Below are 25,195 nucleotides of genomic sequence, written 5' to 3' on the forward strand. Positions count from 1 at the left end.
CACTTTGCTCATCTTTAAAATGGCAGGAGAACAGGCCCCACCCTACAAGGTTGTTCTGAGGCTCAGGTGCGATGATGCCAACAAGCCCCTTTGTAACCTTGAAGCACTACAGAGATGCCTCTTCTTCTCACTTTTCTTGGCAGCTTGGTACCACAGACAGAGCTGGTGTGGGGTCAGGAAGACCCAGGGTTGAGTCTGGCTTGAATGCGGCCTGGCATGGTGACCCTGGACGAGTTATAATTTGCAGGACAGTAACTGAACTGTATCAGGAGCACTGTATGTGAAGCCACAGGTCCAGTCTGTACAAGGTGGCCACTTTAATCGTTTAATCAGAAGTGGTGGCACAGTGTAATGGAAGCTTCTGATACTATTAACCACACTAACATGGCCAACAGCCCTAAACCTCGAAGTGCCTCAGTTTCCTGCTCTGCAAAGCCAAGATGGTGATAATGCCTGTGGCTCCCCACTCATGAGCTTTCTGTGTGGCTCCCAGGAGAGGAGGGCAGCTGGGTGGTACAGTGGACAGAGTGCTGGACTTGGAAGTCAGGAAGACCTGAGTTCAAATCCAGACACTTACCAGCTGTGTGACCCTGGGCAAGTCACTTCACCCTGTCTACCTCAGTTTCCTCATCTGTCAAATAAGCTAGTGAAGTAAATAGCAAACCACCCCAGTATCTTTCTAAGAAAAATCTCAAATGGGTCAAGAAGGGTCAGACAGGACTCTGGCTCCTCCCACAATCCTGAGTCCAAACTCTTCCCCAATCACTCTGGACCTTCATATCGCACTTCTCTGTGTACATAATCCATCCATCAATGAGTATTTATTAAGCACCTACTACATGCCAGGTGTTGGAGACATGAAGACAAAGGTTAACACAGTGCCTTCCTTTGGAGGGGTTTCCACCATATCCCTCAAGCAGGGTGAAAGCTTCTTGAGGGCAGGGATCATCCTGTGCTTGTTTCTGTATCCTGGCAGCTCAGTGGCACGTAGTCCGTGCTTAAGAAATCATTGAGTGGAACCAATGAGCCAGCCAAAACAGAAAGCATCCTCTGAGCCACACCTGGACCTTTCCTGGCCAGCTGAGCATCCTTTGAGCCATTCTTGGACCCTTTCTGGCCAGCTGAGCATCCTCTGAGCCATACCTGGACCCTTCCTGGCCAGCTGAGCATCCTCTGAGCCACACCTGGACCTTTCCTGGCCAGCTGAGCATCCTCTGAGCCACACCTGGACCCTTCCTGGCCAGCTGCTGCACCCACTTTGCAGAGAGAACAGTGAAGACTCCTGTTTTTCTCTTCCTTCCCTCTTTTTTCCCCTTCTCCTCTTCTTTTCAGAGTATTGAATTTCTAGAGAAGTATTGGCAATGCTGCTAAGCCAAGAGAGCCCCATTCCCCAGCCCTGGAGAATGTCCAGCTGACAGCTCTGGAGACACAGGTGTTTGTAATGTCTGGGGGGCACCCCATGGGTGATCAGAAGGGCAGAGGCAAGAAAAATGGGCAGTATCTGGTGTTTATGCCCCAACAGTATGACATGTTTATAATGTACATTAAGTAGCAAACTCCAGGCCATGTTTGGGGACATGGGGGTCCAAGGTTCTGGAGCAAAATACAGAGCTACCCCACCCTGGGACCAGGTCTGCCCTAAGCAGGTGGTTCCATGAAAGATCTGGGGGACACACAGGGAACGGGGATGTCGGCAAGCTGGTCTGAATCTCTCAAAGAGGAGGCCAGTGTAGATGGCCAAATCCCAGCCTGTTTTGTTTGTTTGTTTTTACTAGTCAGCGTTGAGTCTCCAAAGGAAGGAGACCTGTTTGATGCAGGTGGGATCAGGGGGGAGCAGGAATCTGGGACAAGGATAGAAAGAACCACGAATCCTCAGGTTTTTCTGAGGAAAGCATTTTATAAGGGAAAAATGCCAACAGCGATATTTAGCATGTATGTATATGTGTGTTTGTAATTATCCTTTGCTCTTTCTACTGTTTGTAGTAACTTACAATTTTTTAAAAAATTCTACTTCATTTTACATTTAGGTCAGAATTCTCTCTCTGCTTCTTGGGAAAAACCAGAAAAACAAAATCCACTAGAAACACACAGAGTGAAGTAAATCACTAAACTTTTAGAATTCAGCTATCTCATGAAAAAGCACCTTCCCCTGAGGCCTCCTCCCAAGCCTGAGATGCGGATGGGCCTGAGACCCCTAGAGGGTGAGCAAAATGCACCACATGTGATCTAAGCAGGGTGGGTGCTGAAATGACTGCTTGCCTGGTCAGGCAGCTAAGGGGGCGCCATAGTGCAGAGTGCTGGCCCAGAGTCAGGAAGACCTGGTTTCAAATCCAGCCTCAGACACAGACTGGCGGTGTGACCTTGGGCAAGTCACTCTACCTCAGCCTGACTCGGTTTTTTCATCTGTAAAATGGGGTTCATAATAGCATCTACCTGCCAGGGATATTGTGAGGACAAAAATGAGATCAATACATTACTATTATTCTTAGTAACCCTAGAAACCACGCCCTGAATGCAGCCTGAGACTACATTCCCCTTCTTGACCAACACATCGCACCCTATTGACTAACACTCCATATTTGCCTTCATTGTCTTCTATATTATTTTGTAAGTCAGTCAGCCACGGGCAAGCTGTGTACACCCTCTAATTCCTTTCTGTCCTGAAATACAGCCAAGTTGAGCCCTGTACACAGTGGTCGGCTGAGGGACAGATGACAAAGGTAAAGCCAGGTCTAGGCCTTGGTAGTGGACAAGGAAGCAGAGATCATCTGGGTAAAGGACATGAACGATCACACCTCAGCAAGTCTCTGTCTGGCCTTGGGCAAATCACTTAACCTCCTGAGACTCAGTTTCCCCAGCTGTAAAATGAAGGGGTGGGACTAAAGACCCTCCAAGATCTCTTCCAGCTCAGTGTATGATCCCATTATCTCCCCCCTGTCTCTCTCTTCTCTCTGTTTTTCTCCTTCTGTATTTCTCCTCTCCTTCTATCTCTTGGTTCTCTCTCTCTCTGTCTTTTTCAGCTTGGATTAGGGCTCTGCTTACTGTGGAACCCTGGACAAGCAAGTCTACCCTGCCTCAGTTTCCACATATGAAAATGAGGGGCTTGGTCTGTCTTCCCTCCAAAGTCCCCAGTTCTCAGTCTATAATCCTGCGAGTTTCTTTGGTAGGTAATGGGGGGCCAGGAAAGGTTTTGAATTTACAAAGGGGCACATGGGATTATGGCCAGTAGCGTCAATGCAAACCAGACCTTGAAAACTTCATGTTCTATTTAAAAATAATTTGCTTAATAAAATACTCCAACCCAAGTTAACCCTCCAAAGAACACCATTAAGTTCTGTCTGCTTAACCCTGGAGGATGGAAGGCTCACGGACTGTGGGAGTGAGGCAGGATGGGAACTTGCCCCCACCTCTGGTTTCAGGCGCCCAGAGTCCAGGGAGGGAGAACACTCCTCACCTCGCATGAAAGGGACCTCCGAGGCCGTGAGCATCTCGCGCCCCTGAGTTATGAACAGCGAGCTTTCCATTCAGACTGAAAACCAGCTTCCCTCCTACCTGAGCCTCTTTCTAATTATGTATATGTTTTTTTAGCTTGAGTGAGGTGGGGGCTCTCTGTCTGGGAGGAGGAAAATCCTGTCTCCCTCCTTCCTGGAGCTGACCGAGGAGGGGGTGACAGCTCTGCAGCATCGATCGGTGCAATGGTTTTGCTCAGAAACCCAGGCTCAGCCTATGAGTGCTCCTGCCTCACTGGTCTAAATCAATCTGATAAACATTTATTAAGCACTTAATGCATATACAGAGACAATGGGCACACATAATGCTTACAGGACCAGTTCTAAAGTCAAGAAGACCTGGGTCCAAGTCAGTCTGAACCAGGAAAAAGGGTGTTTCAAACTCTGCCCCTGCTGGGACCCTGGGTGAGTCACCAATGTCTTTGTGCCTCAGTTTCCTCATCTGTACGATGGGGGAGGGGGTCAGACCAGACAGCCTCTGATTCTCAGTGTATAATTCTATGAATCTAAGTCCTCTCTGTGATCCACTGGTACAGGCCAAGCATGACCATGTCATGAGATCTCAATGTTTGCCGAGCACCATAAATCCACAATCACCCTTGAGTCTCCCAAGTGCCCAGTGAGACGACCTTAGATTTTCTCAGCTATGCCCATGCTGTCTCTCCCATAGAGTAGAGGCTCATAGAGGGCTTGGACTACTGCAGCTTTTTCTCTGGATCGCCAGAGCTTAGCACCAGACCTGGTACACAGTAATCACTTAATAGATGCTTGCTGATTGATTACAGGTATTATTTTTTATTTTACAGATGAGAAAACTGAGGCTGACAAAGGTGAAATGATCTGCCCCTGGCTGCATGGTTAGTCAACGCCAAGGCACAATGAGGACCCAGCATTTCCTGACCTTTCCTCCAACTTCCCCAAATAACTTTGAGCCGCCTACGAATACAGGTCAGAGCTTTCCAGTTCACTGCCTCTAATCCCAGGGGCCCCAACCCTAGTGCAGAGACCCATAGGGAGAGAAGACCACTCTAACATTACATGCAGGGTGGCCAGTATGGCACAGAGATGGGCCAATTCAAATCTTGCTTCTGGTCCTATGGGAAATTCATTTCCACCTCCTCATCTGTAAAATGGGAGAACGAGACCTGTATTATCACCTCCTTACGTATTACACCCACATACCTATTACACATCCTGAAGCACTTTGGGACCCTTAGAGCAGGGCAGAAATGCCAACTGTGATTATTTCCAGATTCAGAGTCAGAAAGGGTCCTGGAGACCCTCTCACCCAGAAGGATTTGTCTTGGAAAAATGTTGATAATCATACTGTAATTCAGGATGGTGGCTACTTTATTTGAGCCACCTGAAAACCTTCATCTGCAAAGGGGTCTCTAGGCTTCCTCAGAGTGTCACCCAGGCGGTCCACGCCACAACTAAGGGGAAGAACACATACTCTGGTCCAATGCCTATCTTACAAATGAGAAAACTGAGGCTCAGAGACTTGGCAGGGGTTGTCTGAGCTCACACCAGAAACATCCCTTTTCTCATCTACATCCAGCCAGGACGACATTTTGAGCAAAATGAGAAAGGATGTCTTCAGGGGTGCCATTATGCACTCCTGGGTTGAGAAACAAAGACACAGTTTTGTCCATGGTCCATCACCGTGTCCATCTATTAAACAGATGCCTTTTAGAAATGACCATGTAGCAGGCAGAGGTGGCGGCTGTAAATTCTGAACGGCACTTACCTGTTAATGTAACTGAGGGCCACGTAGGTTGGCTGCTGTAACTCTTGCTTTTCCAAAACACGAGGATCTGTGTCTGTAAGAAAAACACAATAAGGATTTTTCAACATTTGCCCAAAAAAAAAAAAAAAAAGATATGTAGCTGCCTAATGTGGAGTGAGTGGGCTGACGCACAGAAAACGAGGTTAAATTAAACGTTCCCCTTTGCAGAGTGAGCCCAGGCAACCCAAGAACACTCCTCCATCCACTCCTCCATAAATAACAAAATATTGCATTACTGTTCAGGGGAATTCCAAGCATCAACAGTGATAAAAGGCCCATACGTCATGCAGACTTCCACAATCCCCTCATAAATACTAGTTTTCACTGCTTACAGTTACAATGTCGGCATAGTTTCCACTGTTTAATCTGCTTTAAAAAATGGCAGGGGGGAGAATGAGAGGAGGAGAGGGAAAGCAATGAAGTCTCTCTTAATTAGGCTTATTTCAATGACTAGGCCAATTACAAGGCTGTTTAAGAGCAGGATCTGAAAACCCATGGCTTATTCATCCATTAAATGTGCTTCTATGCCCCTAGCACCAAGGACCTGGTAGGTTCTGATGGGTGCCATGTTTGTTCAGTCTGTTTTTGGAGAATCTCAGCCAAACCTTTCTGGTATACGTCGTCCCGCAGTCACTCAACAAATGTTTACTGATGCACCTACTCTATGAAATGCCTCTGGGAGCTGTGCGGGATACAAAGATGACCAAGGCATAGCATCTGCTCTTCAGTTACTTACAGCTTACCCCTACAAATAACTAGGATCCAAAGAAGCAGGCAGTGAGGATGTGAAGTGAACTGGTATTGGAGTTTTTAAAGTTATTTTTGGATCTGCCTTTTGCTGCTAAAGCACATTCCCTTTCCAGTCTGTTTTACTCGCACCCTCCCCCTATGGAGCCATCCCCCATAGCAAAGACTGAAAAAGTAGTTCATCCAAAGCACCCAGCACTTCCATTTTTCCCAGTTACACCCAAAATTATACACTCTCCAAGGACAAATATGGTCACTACCTTTCCAATATTCTTATTCACTTGACCTTTATTTCTATATATGATCTTGTACTCATGGTGTACACTGTATTCAAGGGTTTTCTGACTCTACTCTGAATTAGTTTATAGTGCCCCAGTGCCAGGCACATAGTAGGTACTTAATAAATGCTTGCTGGCTACTGACAATGCTATTAGATTTTGAGGGACAGATATTCCTTCTGGCCTATGCAGGGTGGCATGTCAAGGATAGCTATATCTCAACTGATCTTGTCCTTGATCAGAATTTGAGAGGCGGAAATGCAGGAAGGTGGCACCCTCTAGATAAAGACACAGAGGCTGGAAGGTACAGATATATTTGGAAAGCCGTGCCCAGCTCACCTGTTGCAAAGTACATACATGGAGCAGAGGACCAAAGAATGACAGATTTCAGGCAGCCTCACATGCCAGGAGGTCCAATCAAACCTATACAAGAACTCCCACACCCATCCCACAGCCTCTAGGGCAGGCATTTGTTCAGACTTCCTGTGAGGGGGAGCTCACTACCTGATGAGGCAATCTTTACAAGATTAGGTAGGAAAAGCAGGTTGGCCTGGACTGTGAAAGGCCTTGAAGGCTGAACTAAGGAAATGACGCTTGATTTGATGGGCAAATGCATTTTTTTGCTCCTTTGAGAAGGCATAAACCAACTTGGGGATAATCCCCAAGGGTCTGGCTTCCATAATTCTAGAGAATGCAGAAAAGGCCCCATGAAGAAAAACAATCCTTTGAAATTTAAAAAAAAATTAGAAAGTCATTTGTTTCATCAGAATAAAAGAGGACAAGATGAACACATTATATTTTTCGGGGGGCAGGGAAGGAAACCCTTCTGATGTCTGGCCCAAGTATCTTTTTAAATGAACAATGGGATAGTTTGAAACTGCATGTTGTAAACGGAGCCCAGCTGCACTTGGCACTAACTCTGTCTTTGAAGCGAGGACAGATGCGGTTTTAAGCACCCCGGGATGGAAAGTGTTTACTGCTGTGGGGTGCACGGGTACATGTATCAGTGGGTGTCTGCATGTCAACAGGGAAGGAGTGGGCCACAGGGACATCAAAGATGCAGAGATTGATGGATCGGCAGGATGGAGGAGGACGGGAATTAAAAAGGCTCCCTCTCAGCTTTCTACCCCTGTGCAATGATTCTAATTCCACCCCTGAACTTGTCTCCCAGATTCTCAGGGAACATCTGGTCCTGCCCCTCCCTCACCAGGGATCCCCTCCAAGGTGTCCCCCCAAAACCATCATGCAGTGTCTGTACGAAGACCTCAAGGGAGGTCCCAAGAAGGCCGAGTCTCCCCTTGGAAAGCTTGGATTGTGGGGAAGGTTTTTCTTGATTTTGCCGTTTTTACCACGGCCACCCAGGCCCGAGTCTATTTTCAGTCACATGAATCCTCTGGCACAGTTGTTTCCTGGGCCTCTGATCGACAGTCAGTGTCACACTGAGAGAAGAGCCCAGGAATTGGGCCAGAAAACTGGGTTCTGGGTCCCAGGTCCATCATTTGTTAATATCAAGACCCTGGGTATCTTTCTCCCTTTCACTCTCAAGTTTCTTCATCTATAAAATGGAAACAATGACATTTGCACAACCTCCTTCTAGGAGTAGATAAAGCACTTGGTGGCCCGTGAGGTGCCACGAGAGTGAGACAATCAACGATGGGAGGGGGCTTCTCTGAATCTTCTCTCCCAGGGGAGACTCTGGAGTTGGGGGCTGATGCAAAAAGAGGGTGCCCATCAACTGGGCTGGCTCAACAAGCTGTGGGGTGTGGATGGAATGAGACACGTTGTGCCTAAGAAAGGCAGAAAGAGATGGTGGTGTTAGAGAAGTCCAGGGAGAAGTGAAGGCGCCAGCGCGGAGGGAGAGGAGCAGAACCAGGAGAACAATTTACATTGTAACAACACCATCCAAAGACAAAGGTCTGATCAACACGGAACAATTTACATTGTTAACAATGCCATCCAAAGACAAAGTGTCCGTGTCTGATCAACACGGACCATCTCACGCTCTTCTGCTCACTGACAACTTACTGTACACACCACCCTCTTCTACTCCACTCAGCTCAGCCTTAAGAGTCCAACACGAATGCTGGTTGTAGACAGACCCCATCACCTCTGGCCTTTCTCAGCTAATACACAGTAAGTGCATCATTAATGCTTGCTGAGCAATTAACTTTTCTGAGCCTAGGTTTTCTCATCTGTAAAATGGGAACAACGATACCTGTACCATGGATGCAGCCATACCTCTGATGGCCAGTGCTAACACTGTTATCATGCTTTAGGATTGATGAGGCATTTCCAGAAAAGCAAAGGAGCTCATTGTCGGAGGACAGCGACCTAGGGCCACCTAGTATAGCTCAGCCTGTGTCTGGACAAGACTTACATTCCCAACTCATGGTCATCCAGACTCCAATATGGTGGAGCTCACCTCTTCCCAAGGCAGCCCGTCCCACTTTTTACCTTCAATTATTAGAAAGGTTTTCCTTAACATGGATGCCAAACCTGCCTCTCTGCACCTATGCTGTCTGCTCTCAATTCTGCTCAATCAGAACGGGACATTTTTTCCCCAGTATTCAAAGCCAGCTACCACATTCCCTCTAAAGTCTTTTCTTCTCCAGATTAAACACTCCCAGTTCCTGGAACCTATCACTGGATGGCATGTTTTTAAAAGCTCTTCATCATGGCTGCCCTCCTTGGTATCACAGGGTCTTGTGTTCACAGGATCACATATCTCCCTAGGGCTTCCTGTGGGTTGAGTATGTCCAGGTATAACCTGGCCAAGTGCAGAAGGGGAAGAGAAGGTGTGGATAGACGTGCTCTGAACCAACAGGTGGTACCCAGGGATGAAACCTTGGATCCAGTCATCTCTCTGATGGCCCATGTCATCACCAGGTCCTGGTTCATTTTAACTTTCAGGATTCTTTTTCTGTTATTGAGATATACATCTTCCCCTTCTTTAAGCTAGTAGTCCCCTTATGAGACCCAATTCAACATTCTCTGCCCAGCCAATGCTCAGTAAAGGTTGATGACTGGCGTGCACACATGCAAAACCTAAATTTCATACCCTTCTCAGAAATAACATAAAAATGTCTGGCACTATTTGTAAGACCAAAGTAGGGATTTATGAGATGGCTTTAACACGTAAATTGTGTTTCTTATATTGGACACGGCTCATGTCCTCAGATGGTGAACAGAGTGACAGACAGCTGGAGGCTTTGGAATGTCATCCTCTCCATTACAAAATAGCCACTTAAAAGCACCTCAACAAGATTTTCCATTTTTGGATAAGAAGCTAGGCGCTAGTCAGTTCATGTGGTGAGGGAAGTAACAGAGCCAACATCAACCAGAACTTACACGTTTTACTGATTAAATGCATCCTTAGGCATACTTCAGAACATCAATTAGAACTCTGGGCTCTCGAAAGAAAGCCCAGTCCCAGGTGGGGTGCCCAGGAAGGGGAGAGATGGGCCAAAGAGGCTACTTGGGAACTAGATCACTGGCTAGTTACAAATATATATCAGTCCCGGGAATCTTAGCCAAGGTCCTAACCTCCAGGTACTTAAATACACACATATACATATATAATATTTAATACATAAGTTACATCTATTTGATAACTGTATTTCTCTTCCCCCTCCACTATCTGCTCCTAGCTGCTCCCATACCCTGCTGCCTTCTCACCCTGGAAGATGCCTCTGCTCCTGTGGTCCCCTCCACTTTACTCAGTTACTCCTGGAAAGTCCATTTTAAGGAAGAACCGAGACCATGCCTCTTAACCCATGACTCTCTGGACTTTTCTACCATCCTCCTTCCTGCCCTCATTAATTTTGCTATCCCTTTTTATAAGCTGTCTTTTCCCCATTAAAATGAATTTCCTTATTAGCACAGTGCCCAGCACCCAGTGAGGACTTATTAAATGCTTGTTGACTGGACCTCATGAGAGGGAGAGGCAGCAAAGAAATGTGGGAGGGGGCCCAGCTGCATTCTATAAAGGAAACCCCTCAGAACCCTCTGAGCTACAGTACAAAGTCCCCTTCTGCACTGCCCTGTCACAGCAACAAAGACCTGAGAGATACTGAAATGGGGCTCTCACTGAAGTGGGCCGTGGCCTACGTCCCCCAAGAGCTTTCCGGTGGGTTTGTTTACGCTGCTGATAAAAACTTGAAACTGGAGTGTGCGCTAAGCTAAAAATGCTGAGAGATTCGATCTGCCTCAGTAACTGGTTTGCAGGAATATAAACCTTTCAGTATTTCAAGGGTGGGCAATGCTCCTTCAGCTGGCAACTCAACAAGAAGTGTAGGTGTTTAAGCCATCTGGCCCCCGGCATCTATAAATAACCCCACTACCCCCTCTTTAGAGGGCTGCGAGAAGAACCTAGTTTTTTCATCATGGCAGCTGAGAGGGGGAGCTGGCCCGTCGAGCTCCAAGGGCAAGGATCAGGATCCTGTTCCTTGGTGTTCCCATTCTGGGCACCCTCACCACTCTCACCCTCCCACAGCAATCACATGGCCTGAAAGTCACAGGAATAAAAGTGGATTAAAAGCTTAGGAGGTCAAATCTATCCCATCACTGTAATTTTTCTAAAATCTAGCTTTCTTGGAAACATGATGACTTTGTCATCTGAGGAGAGATATTTTCTATAAATAGCATCTCACTTGTTGGGAGACAGCTTAGAGAGAGATAGGACACTAGACTCAGAAGTCAAAAAGACCTGGGTTCAAATCCTGCTTTTGATTCTCCCTAACTGAGTGACCCTGGGCAAATTACTTAACCACTTCCTATTTCAAGCAACTCCCTAGCAGTACCATCTTTTAAATTATAAAATTAATATTTGTAATATGATTACATGTTAATTATATTAATCTAAGTATAAACACATATAATTATAATTAAATAAGGGAGGAAAGGCTTCTCACAGAAAGTGTCAGAAAGACTGGACTTTGAGAGAAGGCAGGGATGTGCAGAAGCAGAATCGCGAGTGGATGTGTTCGAGGAACGGGAATCAGCCTGGGCAAAAGCAGAAATGGGACAGCAAAGTAGGGGAGAGGCATTTAAGTAATGCATTGGTCAGAGCATTGGACAAAAGCCTGAGTGTAAATGCTGTAAGTGCAGCATGGTCATGGGCAAGTCAGTTAACCTTTCTCACACTCAGTTTTCTCGTTTGTAAAACGAAAGTAATAAATGTCCCTGGGAATTCAGAGTGTATTTTCGGAAGCTCATTTATTCTTTTTTTTTGTAGCAGCTATTTTTTTGTTTATTTTTAGTTTTCAACATTCATTTCCACAAAATTTTGAGTTCCAAATTTTCTCTCCATCTCTCCCCTCCTCCCACCCCAAAACACCATATATTCTGATTACCCCTCCCCCCAATCTGCCCTCCCTTCTATCACACCCCTCCTTTCCCTTATCCCCATCTTCTCTCTTTTCTTGTAGGGCAAAATAGATTTCTTTACCCCATTACATGTATTTCTTATTTCCCACTTGTATGCAAAAACAATTCTCAACATTCATTTCTAAGACTTTGAATTCCAACTTCTCTCCCTTACTCCCTCCCCACCCATCCTCACTGAGAAGGCAAGCCATTCAATATAAGCTATATAAGTATAGTTCTGCAAAAGACTTTCATAATAGTCATGTTGTACAAGGCTAACTATATTTCCCTTCATCCTATCCTGCCCCCCATTTATTTCATTTTCTCTTTTGACCCTGTTCTTCCCCAAAAGTGTTTACTTCTAATTATTCCCTCCTCTCATTTGCCCTCCCTTATATTATCCCTCCCACCCCACTTATCCCTTTCTCCCCTACTTTCCTGTAGTGTAAGATAGATTTTCATACCAAATTGAGTGAAGCTCATTTATTCTTACTGATTTATGGATTTAATTAAATAACCCCAAGCAGGACTGCTACAGTACAAGAACATGCTTTGGGTGCTTTCCTAAGGGGGAAAAAGGAAAATTATGGTTTTCACAATTTGGTGTGAATAGAAAACAAGTAGTGACTGAGGACAGGGTCCCTGGCCCAAGACTGTCTAAAGGGGAAGGTCAAAAGCATAGATGGAGCTTTCAGTGGTGCCCAAGTGGTCATAGTCATAAGATTTCTATGATTTCAAAGAGAAACGCCATCAGAGAAAACACCTTCCAGAATGTGCTTGACATTTAAGGCTCCAGAAACTTCACTTCCCTGAGTTCTACTCTGCATGGCATGGATCAAGGTTTATCCAAGACTATGCCAACAGGGCACTGTCGCTGGGGCAGGTCCAGGTTCAGGGCAAAGATCAGCCATACTGCATTCAGCGAGGCTGGTTGCCAGGCTTAGGAATCAGAAGACCTGGGTTTGAGCCATGTCTCAGTCACTTCCTGAACTGTAGGACACTGGACAAGTCCCTTCAGTATAGTACAGTGGGATCAAGGGACCTGAATTAGAATCTCCTCAGAAACACATGACAGCTATATGACTCTGGCCATGCCCTTCACCTTCATGGGCCTTCGTTTCCCCATCTGTAAAACGGGGGAGCTGGCCTTGATGACTTCTGAAGTCTCTTCCAGCTCTAAGACAATGGTCCTATGAATGTAGGTCTCCAGGTCTCAGATTCCTTGTCTATAAAATAAAAACACTGGACACAATATCCTTTCAAGCCTCTTCCAGCTCTAAAGAGAAGGTGCTAGATTTGTTCCAACACGTGTGTAGAGAGAACCCTTCTTCAATATTCCTGATGAGTGGTGTGGTTGAAAAGGAGGGGCACTGGAGGTCAGATAACCTGGACTCACACCCTGGCCCTATTCCCTTCTACCTCTATGAAATTCCCCTCTATGAAACCCGATTTCCTCCTATGTCAAATCTTTCCAATTCTAAATCAACACCGCATTGGTCTCCCTTCCTGGCCTCTTAGGTTGTCTTAGGTTGTCACTGACCGCACTCATCTCAGACAAACAGCCACCAGGCTACATACAAACATTCTTTATATTGACGAGGATTGGCCAAGGGGTAAGCGTAGAGAACTTCTTCACAGTACTATCCAAATGGAATAAGAGGCATCAGTTTTCATACAAGCCTTCCCAAGTAGTCCTGGCCAGTCCTTCATATCCAAGCACTACACTCTCTGCAGTACTGAACCTCCCTGTGACCTCTCCTTTGTTCTGTCTCTGGTACCAGCCTTACAGCTCTCTTCTCTGAAAAGCAAGCAGCCTCCTGTTGGCGTCTGTCTCCATTGCATTTTAATAATTGGGTCTGATAACTGCTTGGAGCCAACCTTTTGCTATAAGCTAGTTTATTATAAATATTTCTGTTGGTGAAGGCCCTTTCCAAAAAGAAAAGAGAGACACCCTCCCCCCTCCCCCCCAATCCTCCATAGCACATAAGTAGCCTTGGAGTGGATCAGCTTTTCCTGACTTTATAGACTTGTCATTTGAAACATTTCCCAAGCTATCACTTCCATTACGGTCAGTCAGTGCAAATTACAGTGAGATTCTTGCTTTTCCCCAATCCGATGGGAAATCCAGATGCAGTAAAGTGTTGCCGTAAACTTTACGAGTTTGAGTATCTCAAAGTTGGGGACATTTCGCAGCTCCATAACCTTGCCCATTAAAAAGCATCCATGTCCATCCTGGAGGCCCAGGCACAATCTCATGCCAGGAAGAAATAAACACAGGGAGACAGAGGAGCTGACTCACCTACCCAGTTCCTATGTGGCAGACACCCTTTGTCTCTGAGCACAGGCTGGAGGTGGTGAACTTCACTGCAGAGACACAGCTTCAAACAGATTCATCTCTAATTGTGAATTAGCTCAGAGAATCTCAAAATTTAGAGATGGGAGGGGCCTGCCTGGCATCTATTCCATGCCTGAAGAGCACCCCTCTCAGGGCATACTCAAGGACAGGCTGCCCTGCCTCTGGAGGAAGCCTTCCAAAGAGGGGGAGACTCTCACCTTCTGGACCCATCCATTCCGCTGTGCCAACAGCCCTCATTGTTAGAATTTTGTTTTTTCTAAAATTAAAGGTAAATCAGTCTCTTGGTGACTTCCATTCATTACCCCCAGTTCTGTTCACCGAAGACAAACAGGATGCAGGGAATACTTTTAAGTAACAGCCCCTTCAAGTACTCGAAGACAGCTCTTACGCATCCATTCTCCTCTGCCTGCCCGCTTGTTCCTCTACCTCTGCCTTCTCCTCGCTTAAACACCGCCAGTTCCTCGAACCAATCTTCATGGGACACGTCACTCTATTGCTCAGTGCCTCAATTTCCTCATTTGTAAATGCAAAAAGATCCCTTCCAGCCCTAACTCTATGAAATCCCTTCACCATCTTCCAGACCCTTCCAGACGCCTTGCAGAGCTCAACAGCCTTCTACGCTGGTACCTAGAACCAAAGTCCAGACCCAAGAGCTACCAAATGCTGGGGATGTGTCTGAATACAGGGCGCCTACTGCTCTGATGCAGAATGACCTTGAAGATGAAAGGAGACAATTCACATGTGCTCCTGAGTGCGAATGGTCCAACTGTTATCCCATCTCACTCCCATCCTGCTTCTCACCCTGAATGGCATCTATAAGACATTGATAATACCAATACCCAGCATTTCTATAGCTTCAAGGTTGGCAAAGCTCTTTACAAATCCGATCTCATTTGATCCTCACAACAACACTGGGAAGTAGGCATTATTATCTCCGTTTTACAGATAAGGAAATGGAGGCAGACAGACAACTGGCTAATAAGAGAATGAGCCTGGATTTGAACACAGATTCCTTATTCCAGGTCTGGTGCTTTATGCACTGTGCCACCTTGCTGGATTCCACACCTGGAATGTGCCTCCTCTAACCCTCTGCCTCAAAGAGTCCCTTTCTTCCTTCAAGGTTAGGTTTAAGTACCAGTTTCTACAGGAAGCCTTGGTTCCTCACTTCAATGCAGTGCTGGTGTCTGCTTTCCCTACACAGTCTTGTATTTGTTCTGTATATTAGAAGGTAATCTCCTAGAAGGCAGGAAGTATTTACTTTTTGTCTTTGTATCTGTGTGTTAAGCACACAGCAGGTGCATAATAAATGGCTCTTGATTAACTGCCAGTTGATTGACAAGTGACCAGAGTTTGTAGCAGGGGTGGGGAACCTGTAGCCTCAAGGCCACCTAGGTCCTCGGGTGCAGTCTTTTGGCAATTTTGGCTTAGTCCAAGTTTGACAAAACACATCCTTTCATTAAGGGGATTTGTTCTGATAAACTTGGATTCAGTCAAAGGGTCGCACCTGAGGTCCTAAAGGGTCACACGTGGCCTCTAGGTCGTAGGTTCCCCACCCTGGTAGGGGCTTAGGTCTATGGCCATGAAATGTAGTGCAGACAAAAGGCCATGACCTTAATCACAGGGGCTCAAGGGCCTTCTTGCTCCACATATCAACCCTCTCTAGTTCACCCTAACACAGCAGCCAAACAATTATCCTCAAGTGCAGATCCCACCATGGGACTCCCCTACTCAGATAAGGCTGAGGGATCAAACAGAACCTCTTCTGGTTAGCTACACAAACTGGCCCCCATCTTTCTAGTCTCCCTCCCACACACAGCAAAACAGTCAAGCTGGCCTTCTCTCTGCTCCCCACCAAGGACACCCTATCCTCCCTCCCTGAGCCTTTCCACCAGCCTGTCCTTCCTAGAATGGGCTCGCCCCTTACCTCTGCTCCAAAGCCATCCCCTCCCTTCCTTTAAGATGCTTAAGCACCACCTTCTGCATGAAGACTTCCCAAGCTGCCCCCTCCCACTGTTAGAGCCTTCGCTCCCCAATGCCTTTGCATTTCACTGCTTTGTAAAAGTGCCTTTTATTCTCTAGAGCTATGCTCAGTGATAACAAATATTATTATTGTGATGCTGTATATTTGGCACATACTTCTGTTCCTCATCAGAACATGAGCTTTCCGTGATTAGAGACTGCTTCCTTCTTGGTACCTGGATCCCTAGTGCCTGTCCTGTGTATGTTAACTGTTGGCAATTCATAGATTCTTATTACTTGATAATATTAATTTTGATCTTTCTTCACAGAGTAGCTACCACTATGCCTGGTCTGTTCAGGGTATACCCCACTCCCAAAGCTCCACCATGCACAAGGACTTTTGGGACACCTTGGTTCATAAACGCTTGCTGAAGAGAATTCTTTGACAGCAGAAGTGAGGCGGCCACGGTCTAGGAACTTGTGTCTTCTTTTTCTTAAAACTATGTCTTGATAGCTGCATTTTTATATAACTGGTTTCCTTTGTAACGCTACGTATTGTATTTTATTCATTTAAAATATTGTTCTGAAAAGGGGGTTAACAGGTTTCATCAGACTGCACGGACACAGAAAAAGGAGGAGACTACTTGGTCTGGGGGACATTTCTTAGGGTAACAATTGTTCACACAGCTGAAGGAGTTGATCGACGCTGGCGACCCCCCCTACCCAAACTCCAAAAATATCACTGAGGCATTCTGAGGTCACTAAAGTAGTCTGAGGCCAAAGAGCCCTCTGAATCCTGGCAATGGCTGGTACACAGGAGATGCTTAATAAATGCTGCTGGTTAACTGACATAATACCTGTATGGCTTTGTGGAAAGCTCAGTGATAGGCTATTTGTCTTCCAGCCTACAGAGGAGCCACAGTAATCAACATCTACCTGACAAATGAGACGGGAACTCACTCAACTGTCACCATTTCCTTCTTTAAAGGTTTTATGCTCCAGAATGGGAGCCTGGAATGGGGTTCTCTGAACCTGCCATTTTCAGCTCTGTCCCTCTTTGGAGTGAGGGGATCTGAAAAGAGTTTGCCTTAGAAGACCTAGGTTGGTGATGCCCAAGGGGAGCCGAGCAGGGCCAGAGGGATCTTCTCCCTCCTTGCCAACTCCCCTAATGGCCAGCTCCTCCTCAGGGACAGGAAGAGCCACAGCTAGCAGGACCATGGCTCCTTGCCTGGCCCAGGATTGGCCATTAGATGCAGTAATGAAGGGAATGGTACATGCATGTTCCTTCTGAGCTCCTTGTAACCTCTGCAGCTGTCAGGGGCTCCTCCAGTGGGCAATTAACGTGAAAAATGAAAGGACATACCACTTCCATCCAAGGTACTATATGTAATACCACAACATACAAGCCGTGATGGGAGGCTCTGATTAAGGCAGGCGTGCTTCTTCTCGTCCCCTTGTCTCATGCGGAACACACTCGTGCCCACCCAGAGCACCAACGCTCCAAGCTCAGCTGCCAAAATGTCCCTCCCCAGCTCAACAACATTCCATAGCTCCCGACTGCTTTTAGGATAAACTACCATGACTATGTAGTCTGGTATTTAAAATCACTGACTCTTAGAATCACAAATATAGAACAAAAGATTGCATCTAATGCAGCCCCTCATTTTACAGATGAAGACACTGAGGTTCGCAGAAGGGAGGGCAACTGATCAAAGTCAAAGGGAAAGCAAGTAGCCAATGGAGAATCTGAATCCTGATCTTGTGGCTCCAGATCCAGAAATCCTTCCGTTGTCCTAAGTACCTTCGGAGCCTCCCAAAGTCAAGCTCCAACCTCACTTTTATTATTACTGTTTCTAATATTTCACATTCCAATCATGGCCAATTTTTTTTTTTTGTTTTGTCTTCCAGAAGTAAGTACAATCAAGAATCTGGTAGGAAGGAATCACTCTAAAATTTACCATATACCAGTAAAAGCCACTTTATATCAGAAAACAAAACAACACAAGAAACTAAAACTAAAAAGAAGAGATGACTTAACATGAGCGGATATTACAGGATGGGTAAATGTGTACAATGATCACTTGACCTCCACAAGGCTCTGACGGGCCCAGCAAGATTCATTCCACCCAAATCTCAGTTGCCTCTGCTTCTGCCATCACACCTCATGGGGGTTGTATAAAGTCTGTTCCCTACAGTTCTTGTATCATTCATCCCTTCTAGTTACCCACGAGGTAGGAACTGGGTGGAGATGCAATGCCAATCCAGTGCCATGGGGAATTTCAGGTTTAGCCAACAGTCAGCTCATTTGGGGCACCTGGATACTGTGCCACCAGCGAGTCAAGTTGGCAAGTATTTATTAAGTTCTTAGTGTATGTACAGGCATAGTGTTAAGGACTGGGAACACAGACTCAAAAGCAAAAATCTCTGCTCCTTTAAGGAACTTATCATAATCTGAATATGTATAGGACGTGATTTGAAAAGAGAGAAAAACGGTAAGAATGGGGCAACTGGGAAAGGATCCCCACAGGAAGTGAAACCTGAACTGAACCATCAAGGATGCTAAGAATTCTGAGTCAGAGGCATAGAGGGTGGGCATGCCACGCTCAGGGGACGTGGGCAAGGGCACAGCAGTGGGAGAGAGTCGTGATTTCTGGGAACAGCGAAGAGGAAAGTTTGGCCAGAATGGAAAGTGAGCAAAGGAAAGTAATGTGAAACAAAGCTGGAAATATAAGCTAGTGCCTGACTGCAAAGGGCTTGAAATGCCCAGCTGAGAAGCTGGTGCTTCATCTAAGAGACAGTAGAGAATCACTGGAGATTTCTGATCAGGACAGTGACCACTGTGCCTGAACATTAAGCACCCTCCCATTTTCCTCTGGGCCCATGAAATAAATTTGGATCAGGGGCTCCCCCCATAATGGAGGATCTTGTAGGGATTTATGGGTATTTACACCATCTCCATCCCACATTAACTTGTAGCCTTTCAAAATCTGGGCCACCAACCATAAAAAGTCAACTCAAATTCTTGAACTTGATGTCACTTAAGTAAATGAATATGTAGCATGGAACCCTCCCTCCAGACAGACTTCTGGAAAGGGGACCAAGCAAGTCCCCAAGATGACACCTTATAGAGCCAAGATCACTGGGCTTGGGGTCAAAGACATACAGGTTTTGGCCCAAATCTTGCTGCTCTGTGCCACCTGTAGAACCTCTCTGAGACTAAGTTTCTTTATCTGTAAAACAGAGGTAGACAAAACGAGATCTGCGATTCTTAATCTGGGGTTCATGAACTTGACATAACTGTATGACAATATAATTGGCTTCCTTTGTAATTTAGTGTATTTTATTTTTTGCCTATAAGGGCAAAGAGAAGGAATCTGTACATAGGATTCCCTGGGTGGTCAGGGGAATCCATAATGTGCTCAGTCCACTCTATGGTCCCTCTGAGCAACTCAGCCCAGGCCTATCTGGAATCCAAATGATACCAAGAATACTGAGAGGAGTTCCCCTAGTCTTTCTTCCAGGGAATAGTGGAGAAGACAATAAGAGCCCTGTGTTCAAATCCTGCCTCAGATACTCACTAGCTGGGTGACCCTAGGCAAGTCACTTTATTTCTGTCATCCTCAGTTTTCTCATCTGTAAAAGAGGATAATAACAGAACCTCTTTCCCGGAGTTGTCTCATTGTAAAGTGCTTATTTAGCACAGTGCTTGGCACACAGAAAGAGCTATATAAGTATTATTATTACTATCTCCCTTTAGAAAAAACACTCCCTGAGAATTTTGCTTTAATTGTATTTTTTCACACAAGTGCCCCCAACTATGTTCTCTCCTTGATATGTTCATAAAACCTATTCAGGAGTCTAGAAAAGGAGAAAACTCAAATTTCATTTTAAATAACGCTCTGCATACACATCTCAACAGCTCTGACATTGGGGCATTTTTCATTTGCAGTAATGATCTCCAGGAGTAAAAATAACATAATTATGCCTGAACTTCTTGGTCAGCTAAATCACAACCAGACACACACAGGCCCATGGTTCATTCCCTGTCAAAAAGTCTTCATTTCGGACCATCAACAGAGCACTAAATTTCCATCTGCCATCGGAGACAGGTCCCTGTACTCTAGTGGCAAGCACAGTTCCTGCTTCACCTGACGTCTCTCCACCTTACCCTGGATTGAGCAGAGAACAGCCCATTGAAGGAAGGATTGTTTTTAGAATCATACTGCCCTGCATGTGCCCCCCGTGTTCACCCTTTCTCCTCTACCTGCCCCCACCCCACAGCTCCCCACCAAAGATGGGCCCTCCTCCCCTTTTCCTGTGCAGGATGCTGGGGCTGACAGCATTGAGCTAGATTCCCACTCAGAATCCTGCAAAGATCACGCAGCTGGCACCGTGTGGATATGGGGGCTCCAAGGATTTTAGGAACTGGAGCTCAAGGGGGCCTTGGAGATTGTCTGGTCTAACTGCCTCCTTTTACAGACAAGGATGTGAATCGATAGCTTTGGAAACAATAGACCAGGCTCGAGTCTCAGCTCTCCCACTGTATTGCCTGAAGGAGGTCACCCCTGGTCCCTGGGCTTCAGTTTCCTTAAGTGTAAACAAAGCGTGAGGTAACTACAGTACGGAGATTAGTGTCCACAGGGACAATTCAATTGATCTTCCTATGAAAGAGGTGCAGGGGATGCCCTGCCTTCAAGGAGACTATTGTGGGAAAAGACTGTATACAGATGACTAAATAAGATGAGCCTATCTTAGCTCCCTCTAATTTACACAAAACACAGAATCTGAGAGGGAAGGGGCTTCAGCAACCACCTAGATCCACCAGTACCAGATAGCAGCCCTTTGGCATCATGCCCGCCTGGATATGGCCACCCAGCCTCCAGTGAGAGACTCCAGGACCTGCTACCTGCCCAGGGACCTCTATTGGACACTCCTACCATCCAGAAAGTTCTTTCTGACATTGAACCTGACTTTATCTTTTTCCAGTTTGTACCCACTGTTCCTTCCTCTCCGATCCTGCCTCCCTCTAAACACTGTAAGCCAGCTCTGAGCCTTTTCTCTTCAGTGTAATCACCCCGGGTCTTTCCCCCAGGCTCCCCAGAGCAAGCTCTCTGGGAGCTCGAGTGGCCCCGTGCCTTGTGACAAGTGCCCAGACCTCATCTGCCCAGGCCATGGCCTCATCTCACTTTTTTTCTATGCCTCCCGAGACCAACACATCTTCTATATGGGAAATGTTAGTGGTAAGAGCTGGCACTTACGGGGCATTTTCAGGGTTGCAGGTTTACACAGTCCAGAGCTCACTGATGAGTACAGCAGCCCAGTGAGGAAGGTGCTATGATCCTAATAAGATGATCTTATTATTATAATGACCTGTTTCAATAGGGATCTGAAGTTTGCAAAGTAACATGGACAGTCCACACGCTGTAGAAGGCAGGGCCGTGGGCACAGGACGTGTTTAAGAGATGTATCTGATAGAAGAAACTGTATCAGAGGCGAGGTGTGGCTTGCCCAGGGTGACACAGCCAGGATCTGAACTCAGGTCTCCAGATGCTGAGTCCAGCTCCGCCCACATCTGAATTATTACTGATCACAGGATCAATGAGAGCTGAAAGGAAGCACCCATCAAGTCCACCTCTAACTCTACAGAAGAGGAAGCTGACGTTCAGAGATGTTGAAGTGACTCACCCAGAGAGGCCTCACGTCCCACTCACGGCTCTGTACAATTATTACAGATACAGATTTAGAGCCATAAGGAAATAGAGTCTAAGAAGTCTCACCTCTCATTTCTCTCATTTCTCTGTTTGCTTGTTGATTCTTCCATCACAGTGGCCAGGTGGACTGTCTTGTGTCTTTATTTGTACACCCAGGCCTAGCACAGCGCCTGGTCCCCAGAGAAGGTTCTTCATAAATTTTTGCTGAGTAACAAGTTCACACAGAGAGCATTGGAGGTAAGATGGGAACTCAAGTCTTCCTGGACCTGTCCACCTTCCTATCATGGCCTCCCCTCATAGAATGAATGATGGGGGTTTGTGAAACATCCCCAGCAGGATCGCAGGGGACAGTCATCTAGAGATGAAGGATCTCAGAAATGTTTAAAGAAGAAATAAAGCTCCCTTTCCTCAGGTAAGGCCTCAGACCCAGGCCAAACAGCAAACCCAGGCCTGCTTGTTAAATGAACCTGAGTCCTGGGTTCTTCAGCTGTAAAAATACCAAGGTTTTTAATCCCCACTCTCAAATAACCACCCAGGGGGATCCAGGCCTCAGAGCCCTTGGGGAGGGCTGCATTCTTCTCCACTGTTTTTCTGCAGAGAAAAAACTTTCCCAGAGAAAAAGTGGGGAGCACACCCAGCTCCCCTAGGCCTCCCCACCCTCGCAGAAGGTTTCCTTTGGTTCCTGGCTCCTGGGTTCTGAGTTGGAACCCTCAGGAATGCAGCTCCAGTGGCCCTGGCTCCACCGGAATGCTCATGATCTAACAGTACATAAAGGACGTCATTGAGGGTCAGTGGGCCAGGCTGGTTATCAGCCCTTGCTCGGTCCCGCCAGAAGTCATAAATCTGGGTGACTATATGTTTGAGAAATGGTTCCCCTTGGCTTGACAGCTCTTAGTCGAACAAGATAGGGGATTCTGCAGGACAGAGGGCCTTGGAGTCCTGGTGCCTGATGGCTGGTGGCTGGATCTCTTACACTCTCCTGTCAATACCTCATCAATGTCTCTTAACCATCAAGAATTGTACCCCAAACTGACAGATTACAGATGGTTGGAACTAACAGGACAGACAGATTTTCTGAGGAGGTAATAAGAAGGCCTGCATTGGGTGGAAATTCGTTATGATCCAGGTCCAGTCTCTGGTCATGAGATCTAGGATCTGGAGTCAGAAAGAGGTCATCTGGTCTAACCCCTCATTCTACAGAGAGGGAAACTGAGGCCCAGACAAGGTGAGGTGATTTGCCAGTCACCTGGGCCATCAGGGACTGGGTCAGTGTGCTGCAATGGAATTTCATGCTGGATTGAGAGTGAGAGGAGTTGAGTTTGACTTTAGGTGGTACTTACTACTGATGTGACAGTGAAACATGTCATTCAGGGGCCTGGACATCAGTTTCTTAATGTGTAAAATGGGCACACTGATGCTGAGAGTGTCTCCTCAGAGGCCCAAAGGAGATGCAGTGGGCAAAGAGCTTTGAAACTTTTAAGGGTGAGTAAATGGCATTTCTGACTACTACTGCTGGGGCTGTTTCTGTTACTGACTTTCATTCCTTTGTCTGTTTCAAGCCAATAACATATTAGTGCTGGGAAACATTTCAGGTTTTGAGTGAAGTCTGATCTTTCCTTCTTGGGCCACTGAGAAAAAAGCCCAAATATGGTACTCAGTGCAAGGTGTGAAGGTGGTGCAGAACAAAAGGCCTGGGCAGCTAATTACCTTTCCAACCTGGGCAAACATTTATAATAGAGGGTCAAAACTGGGGCACCTGGAGGTAAAAAGGAGGACAGGACAATCTACATTCTGAGTAATAATCTCAAAGTTGATTGAGAGTCAATGACCATAAATTCCTATGTCTGGGCCCTTGATCAGGCTGTGCCTCTCTCCTGCAGTGCCCTTCCCTTAATTCCCAACATTCTTCAAGGCTCAGTCAATATTCCCAGCTCCTCTAGAAAGTCCTCTGTAACTGCCCTCAGTTATTTCTCCCTCCTCCAAACTCCTATAAGCACTACAGGTCTGTTTTATTCATGTAATGATATTTTATCATACTTAGCACTTCTCCTACTAGACTGGAAGCCCTTGGAGTTCAGGGATGATCTCTTACTCATCCCTGCATCACCCCAGAGTACCCAGCACAGTGCTGCCACACACCTGGGCACTCAGTAATTATCTGCTGAATGACTGACTGAGTGCATATAACTGAGCTCATTGCATCCACACCCAGCTTATCAAAGATTTGAAATCAAAGGACTAAAGAGACCTGAAAGGACATTGAGTCCAAGTGGGTCAACACTCGGTTACTCTCACGGGATGATAACAGTGAACCCCATTACACGATGACTCACAACCCAAACTTCTGATACACCTAAAACAAGGAGGACGTGCAGTCAGATCCTGACACCCCAATTAACCTGTATAGGTGGCTAAAAGGTCCCATTCTACCGTTTTTCAAGAAAGGAAATTCCAAGGTTTAACAACTGCAACATCTTCCTTGTATGTAATATACATCCCTCATGCTTTGGCTTACATACTGTTTCCCTCCCTTGAGGAAACGTGCCAGGGACGTGCAGCCTTTACCTTTTTCCAGCCTGGGAAGGCCCTTGGAGATCGTGGATCACCTTCTCCCTCCACTTTTCCCAACCACTATCCCTTCACACTTTTTTTTTTTAGCCAATCCTTTGATTTGAAAGTTTCCTACTCCCTACCCTGATGAAATAAAGAGTTGATTTAAAAAAAAAATCCCTGGCTGGTTCTCTATCCAATATAAGTAAGTTTAATTTCTTTTCTCATGTACCAGCCTTTCAAGTACTTAAAGGAAATGATCATGGGGGCATAGGATCCCATATTTAAGTGCTATAAGGAACCTCAGAGGCCATCTAGTCAACTCCCTCATTTTACAGAAAGGGAAACTGAGGCTCAGGAAAGTGAATGACCTGGTCATGGTCACACAGGCAGACAATTACAAAGGAGAAAAAATGGTCTGTAGAACAACCCTACCCAGACTGGCACAGAAGAGGCACCATGGCCAAATGGTGCTTTCATTGACTGCGTCTGAAAGACGATTAGCTAAGGGCATGTAAGGAAAATTCCGAGTCCTTCCATCCAGCGTTGATCCGATACTGACACCTTGTGGCTATCGCACATCAGGGCGGCTAGAGCAGCTCAGTGCTCCGGGGCCTGTCTTCTGCAGGAAGGGGTCAAAAGCAGGGCCCGGTCATGCCCACACCATGCCCAGCTGGTCTCCGACTTGTCAAATGAGACTGGGCTGGGGAAGGATTTAGCCAACTCTAACGCACTGTCTGTCATTATTATTTTTCATTCTAAATGTGCTGGGTGAAGCTAAGCCTCTTGTGTTCCTCTTGGTCTTGTCTATTCAGCGTTCTGTAGACAAGTGGACAGAGAGATCTGATGTGTGCTTTTTGTGATCACATAAAAGTCCGAGTTCACCTTGTGTTATCGTGCCCACTGTTCTAATGTTGGTCTGACTCTCTTGTTAA

At 46.2% G+C, this 25,195-nt stretch overlaps 1 protein-coding gene across 5 annotated transcripts in view; it reads right to left on the minus strand.

Annotated features, from left to right (window-relative positions):
- JAZF1 (JAZF zinc finger 1) overlaps positions 1-25,195 on the minus strand; it is a 269,317-nt gene that overhangs the window by 123,541 nt on the left and 120,581 nt on the right. For 3 of the 5 annotated variants that reach the window (XM_072651019.1, XM_072651020.1, XM_072651021.1), the window contains one exon: positions 5,257-5,329. In XM_072651019.1, coding sequence (XP_072507120.1) covers positions 5,257-5,329 — 73 coding nt within the window. Of the gene's footprint in view, positions 1-5,256; positions 5,330-21,257; positions 21,280-21,776; positions 22,385-25,195 lie in introns of those variants that run through there. The other 2 variants (XM_072651022.1, XM_072651023.1) reach the window with 2 other exon arrangements.

The sequence above is a fragment of the Notamacropus eugenii genome, chromosome 3 (assembly GCF_028372415.1).
Source record: "Notamacropus eugenii isolate mMacEug1 chromosome 3, mMacEug1.pri_v2, whole genome shotgun sequence".
Taxonomy (NCBI): Eukaryota; Metazoa; Chordata; class Mammalia; order Diprotodontia; family Macropodidae; genus Notamacropus; species Notamacropus eugenii.